This window comes from Gavialis gangeticus, unplaced genomic scaffold, assembly GCF_001723915.1.
Source record: "Gavialis gangeticus isolate Ggan-Ray unplaced genomic scaffold, GavGan_comp1, whole genome shotgun sequence".
NCBI classification, from domain to species: domain Eukaryota; kingdom Metazoa; phylum Chordata; order Crocodylia; family Gavialidae; genus Gavialis; species Gavialis gangeticus.
In genome coordinates, this window is record NW_017729001.1 from 30,490,800 (window position 1) to 30,497,175 (window position 6,376).

The following is a 6,376-nucleotide window of genomic DNA, read 5'->3' on the forward strand; positions in this document are numbered from 1 at the left end:
CTTAGTTGTATCTTGCAAATAGCTCAAAAACCACTAAAACCTGTTAAGTATAACATTTTTTTCTCTCTCTCATTTTGGTTCGGATTACAAAATAAACTAATATGTATATTTAAGAAATAGAAATTTAGTGGAAACCCATTGAAATTCGTATAGATCTATTCACTTAAGCAAATGCGAGAATGCGCTCAGTATGTTTTCTCTGATTCATATAATATCACTTCCCTTATGTAGTGGATGTGCATCACAGTCTTACCTTTTTTGTCCTATACTGTAATTGGGACTGTATGCTTGTATTTCAGTTTTAGAGTTGTTGGCTTGGGAATGTCAGTTCTAGTTTTTCCAAATTAGTGGAGATGGTAGAAAGTTGTCAGGAATGGCAGGGTTCAGTAGTTTTGCCAGCAGCCCCTTCTATTCACTCTAGATTATTTTACCAGCTTTCTCTACTTGGAGAGCTTATCTCTTTTCCTGGCCACAGTGAAGGGCTGTTGCATTGGTCTATGCTGTCAGAAGAATAAAGGAACTGTTTTAGAGGAAATTGGTAGGCCTGTGCTATTTGGCCTCAAGACTTTATTGGTTATTCTTGTAACTCTGTGGCGATACCCTTTTCCCTTGCCCTGCCATAAGTAGCTGGCAGCAAAGCCTAAGCAAAGTGAACCCAGAAAAGGATACTCTTGGAGGAAAGGGGAGAGGGAGGCCGGAGCTTAAATTAGCCTGCATAATTGGAAATAGAATACTTAAATCAACCGTCACTTTAAAATTAATCCATAAAATAAGCCACTTTTGTGAAAGCTGTATTTGTTTACTTTATTGAGTGTCCCTTTTTGTCATTCCTTTAAAATTTAAGGTCGAAGGAGATACAGTCACCTTCTCCTTTGAAATGAGGAGTGGCCGGGAGCACAACACACCAGACAAAGCCATGTGGGGCTTTGCTTGCACAGTTCGAGCACAGGTACTTGCAGTGTAACTTAAGTCTGTCACAGAGACTCAACTTTATTTCAGAATTGTTTTGTGCAATATTAAATTTTTTTAAAATATGAAATTACAAAATGGACCTGATAGCTGTTTTAGTAGCCATGTAACCTATTTCGTTACAGAGTAAGGTTGCCCCGTCTTCAGCATCTTATTTTATTTGCTAGAGATGCTCAGGCACAGTTCAAAAAAAAAAAAAGGAAAGGAAGTGACATTTCTGTAGAACCTTATTACTGAAGGCAACTTAGACCTTCTTTGAGTGTTAATGATCGTGGGTTCAGTGGGGTGGTTGGGTTGGGTATCTCCTTATGAGCTGGGCATTAAGGGGCTAAATGTTTGTTAAATAATGTCTCCAAACTAGACTTGGAGAAGAGGCAGGAAACTAAAGTCAATCACTAAGAGGAAAATTTGTACCACATGAGACAAAATCTGATTAGCAGGATGATAGACTCCCTGTCCTCTACCCAAGAGGACCAAGAATTATTTTTATCTGGCTCCCAGTTCTCTGTGCTTGGGGTTTGATTCTTCCAACCATTGATTTGCAGTATATCTGAAAGTTTGGGGGGTGTTGAAACTGTTAGAGCATGCTTCATTGTGGCACAATTTGATTATGCTTACAGATTTCTTAAATAAGTTGCTTTGATTAGGAAGCAGTTGCAAAGGTAATTGAGCAATGTGATTTATTCCTGTCCCTACTGCAGGAATCCTCGGAAGATGTGTCAGGAGGCTTACCATTCTTAGTTGACCTGGCTTTAGGCCTCTCTGTGTTAGCTTGCTCTATGCTAAGGATCTTATATAATGGACCAGAAATTACCAAAGATGAGGAAACGTGCCACGAGCTTTTAAGATCTAAACTACTACAGAGGTAAAGAAGATCCTGGTTTAATCTGAGTTCAAATAAATTTGTTTTTGGAGGCTTTAAAAAATGCTTCTGTGGTTAAGATCATTGTCATGTAATTGACTTGTTTTAACTATTTAGTAGTGCTCTGTCTTGTGAATTTTCTTACATCCTATAAGCTGCTTGAAAGTTTAGAAATGATCTAAAGAGTAAAGGCTTTAATTACTAGGGTTGTGTGAATAGTGCAAAATGTGTGTTCTGTGAATATTATTTCACACTTAAGAGAAAATTTCCATTTGTGGTTTTTTATATTAGCTTTTGGCAAACAGTTTAGTACTTGAGCTTTATCAACTGAAACACTTATGAAAAGTGTATTTTTAACTCATTATTTAATATTAGCTAAAAGCTAATTCCCAATTTGTGGTGGTGGCTTGGTAAGTAATGTGGCATTTCTGTTCTTAGATTGAACAGTGTGAGTAACTGACAAACACTGCTTGAATTGCAAGTGCTTCAGTCTAATATAAATTGAGATATCTGGGCTATGTGGGTTAGATATGTAAATTACAGCACAAGTTGTAAAAGCAATTTAAATATGCACTGTTAGGGTGATTTATGGACACTAAGAATTATCGTTCCTTGAATCTGCTGAAAGGATTCATTAACAGAAAAAGACAAAATTCCTTGAATGAATTATTCATTCCAAATTAGGAACTCAAATTACATGAATTATCTTTTCTAAACTTGAACCCAATGCTCTGACTTTGTTAGAGGATTGTTATGTGTGCATTCTGGACTTTCTGTGCCCTGTTCTGCTTTAGGTTATGTTTTCATTCCAAACATAGATATATGATGATTCACTACAACCCAAGGGTGAAACAGTCAAAATTTGACTCTTATCAGTGCTACTTCCCATATGTTGTGGGGTTTAGGCACTGCTTAGAATACAAGCCACATTCTTTCTAGTTCTCAGAGAGCCACATGTACCCTGTAGTAGGCGGGAGTATGTTCTGAACCATTCTGTCTTTTAGGATGTGAAAAGTAAGAGTTAGAAAGAAACTAAAAACCCCTTTGATATAGGTACTTTTTTTTCCCCCCTCAGATGCCAATGGCAGGTGGAGGCAAATGGTGTAATATCTCCAGCCCTCACTCCAAGTCCTTCTCCACTGCCTCTTACCATAGATGAAGATCGAGAATTCACATATCCTTCTGATGTTCTTGTGCCTCCTGTGGGACACTACTTTGATCTGCCTAGAATCAGGCTGCCTCCAGGAATCATGATAAAACTCAGGGAAATATCTGGACGTGCTCGGCCCCAGTTTAGACCTAGTATAAAGTAAGTAGTCGTGGCTTTCCCACTGTTTTCCCAACTCAGTTTTAGTAATAAGATGGCTGATGCATAAAGGGGATAAACTAAAATGAAATCTCTGACCTCTCAGTGGTAGTAATTGCAGAGAGATGCTTGCAAAAATATATTGAAAGGAAATTATTTTCAACTTGATGGCCTTAAGTTTAATGTTTGCATTGTTGTTTACGTAGGCTAATGAATTAGAAATATAAATTGTCAAAGTATGCAGTGAGCCTTGCCCTAATCTGTTTGTTTTCCACCTGTAATGTCAGAGAAGTGATTCAGCCAGAAGTAATGGAAGAGATGGTAGTTTCGTGTGTTATTAAACATTTGAACTTGGTTGATGCACTCCAGTCCCTAATAAACTTTCAGTATCAGGAAGAGCATGCAGAGGAATATGACCTTCTGTGTAAAATTATGGGAGAGACCTTCAAGAAGCTAAATGCCATGGAAAGACAATTGCAGGTAAGAAAGCAAAAGACACGTCAGCAGAGAGAGCAAAGGATGCTATTGATGCATTAGAAATGTAAAAAGTATCAGTGCACTTGACCACTTGTTTTCTGACTGAGGTTAAGATGAATGAATACATATGTATATTCAGTATTGGTTTTCTGGCTTTTAATAGAGTGTAGCTGAACTGGAACAGAAATGGCAAAGTGAAGTAGATGATGCCATGCATGGAAAGCTGGAGAACAATGTTCCATTCTTTTATGATTATCATTTCAATGAGGTGAGTTCTGCACTTATTCACGCTGTTAAGACTTTGCTATTTTATTTTTGTATTTATGGACTGCAGTAATAGCCTTTTATTTATTTGCTAATTTTTTTACTATGTTAAATGCGTAAATAGATGCAGAAAGGATAGCATACTTATGTGTGGGCTGAAGATAGAAATTTTCTATAAATGTCAACCAGCATTGCTTTTTGGACTAGTCTTTTTTTAAGAAGTGAAAGGGGGGGTTTTTTAAGGCGTAAAATCTCACAAAAGTATGTAACCAGAGTAAACTGGAAAGTAGTGGATATTATAACTGCTGCCATGCCTAGTGCTTGTATTCAACAAATCACGGTTCTATTTAGTCATTTATATTTCAACCTTTCTTCCTCAAATCCTTTTATCTACAGAGTAAAATGAAAGAACTGGAACTCTTATGTTCAATGAAAGAAGTGTCCTTTGATGGAAGTGATCTTGAGAATGTGGTCCTAGCATTAAGGTTAGTGGTTGGATCTGTTAGCTGAGTTTTCAGTCCTCTGTTCAGAAAGGTAGATCAGGAAATGAGTGACATGAAGCTTATGTAGAGTCCCATTGAGTTATGTGAGATTATTCATGGATTTAAAATTATGCATGTAGATAAGTATCCTTTTAAACAGGGTTGTGAATCCTATATAGTAGCATTCCTGACTCATTGATATGGAACAGAAGTGTTTACTAAATAATATTTTGAAGACAGAACTTTTAATTCTATTGAAAGGTCTTTCCAGGCCTACATATAACTCCTACATAAAGGAGACATTATTTAGGAGCAGCAGAGTTCATAAATATTAAAACATGTTGATTGTAAGTAGAGTTACCTAATTTGAGATGTTTTACAGAGAGATGGGCAAAATAATCCTATTAGATTCTTCTGTTTTCTAGTTGAATTTGTTTCTTGACATTAAAAGCTTAAGTCTACAAGATGAACAGATCTGTACATAACTTTCCTTAGTGAAGTTATATTTTTGGCAGCATAAAAATAAGTAAGTGTGCATTGACTTTTGTTTCATCATTTTAGGGAGAAATTTTTTCAAGAAGTGAATTCTTTGGTTCAGAAACCCCCTCATCCCCTGGCTAAAACAAAAACCTTAGTAAAGAGCCTGATGAACAGAGCAGAACTACTGCTGCATGTTACTATTGCAGCCCAGTCTGGTATCACAAGAAGTATATCCGGTACGCCTGCTGAGACACCAGGTACCAATTTACATTACATCTGATACTTAATATTGTGTGTTTATTTACCATTAATTCAGTTAAACATTCCTGTATTTTGTGTTCTAAAAAGCACTGTTAAAAGCTTGAAAATGATGTTTCTCTACTTCTATTCTTTTCCATTCAGTATGCGCTGTATTTTTGTTTGCAAGAACAGTGAACCAAAATGGTGTGCTGTGTGCCAGCATTGTCACTTTGCCATTAGCAGAGCTGATTGCTGAATTGAAAAGGCAATGGTGGGAATTTGCAAAAAAAATTTATAGTTACTGCAAACAGTTTTAGGGTGGGTGGGGGTTTAAAAACTTGAATGTGTAGCATTAACTTTAAAAATTAGTCTCCTGACATGATTCACTAGGTGATATAACCTTTAGCATGGTTATCTAACATTTTGATGCTTGGCTGGATTCCACTTTAAACATCAGTTTTATGGGGTAAAATATAAAGTAATGGGTAAGACTTTTGTCTGTCTATTCTAATTTCCGGCCAGGGCCAATATTTTGTTCTTAGAGAATAGTCACATTTCTCCATGTTGCATCTGATCGTATATGTTCCCTGCATGTGGATTTGTGGGATTTTACTTCCTGGCCAGTCCAGAAGGACAAGGCTTAACTGCCATTCTGTCACTGTTAACTTGCATAGCTGTTTTGCATTTTAAATCTGGCTGAAGAATGTCTGTCATGTAATGGTGAATTCCACACATTGGTTACATGCTGCAGAAATAGCACCTGTTTTAAGATATTATTTCATGTGTCTATCAGTTACCATCTGATTCATAGTTTCATAGTTTTTAGGGTTGGAAGGGACCTGAGCAGATCATCTAGTCCAACCCCCTGCCATGGCAGGAAAGAGTACTGGGGTCAAACGACCTGAGCAAGGTGTTCATCTAACCTCCTCTTAAAACCCCCCAGGGTAGGAGCCTGCACCACCTCTCTTGGAAGTTGGTTCCAGACCCTAGCCGCCCTGACCATGAAAAGCGCCTCCTGATGTCTAACCTAAACCTACCCTCTGCCAGCTTGTGACCGTTATTCCTGGTCACTCCTGGTGGTGCTCGGGGGAACAGGGACTCCCCCAATGCCTGCTGATCCCCCCTGACTAGTTTATAACAGGCCAAAAGATCCCCCCTCAGCCTTCTCTTTTGGAGGCTGAACAGGTTCAGGTCCCATAGCCTCTCCTCGTAGGGCCTGCCCTCCTGTCCCCTGATCATGCGAGTGGCCCTCCTCTGGACCCTCTCGATGCTGTCCACATCCCTCTTGAAGTGCGG

At 38.2% G+C, this 6,376-nt stretch overlaps 1 protein-coding gene across 1 annotated transcript in view; it reads left to right on the plus strand.

The window, feature by feature from the left end:
- Positions 1-6,376, plus strand: part of HECTD4 (HECT domain E3 ubiquitin protein ligase 4) — a 112,387-nt gene that overhangs the window by 33,109 nt on the left and 72,902 nt on the right. Inside the window, exons 22-28 of the mRNA XM_019507221.1 lie at positions 845-949; positions 1,671-1,834; positions 2,907-3,140; positions 3,425-3,617; positions 3,778-3,882; positions 4,275-4,363; positions 4,922-5,097. Of these exons, the coding sequence (XP_019362766.1) occupies positions 845-949; positions 1,671-1,834; positions 2,907-3,140; positions 3,425-3,617; positions 3,778-3,882; positions 4,275-4,363; positions 4,922-5,097 (1,066 nt within the window). The remainder of the gene's footprint in view (positions 1-844; positions 950-1,670; positions 1,835-2,906; positions 3,141-3,424; positions 3,618-3,777; positions 3,883-4,274; positions 4,364-4,921; positions 5,098-6,376) is intronic.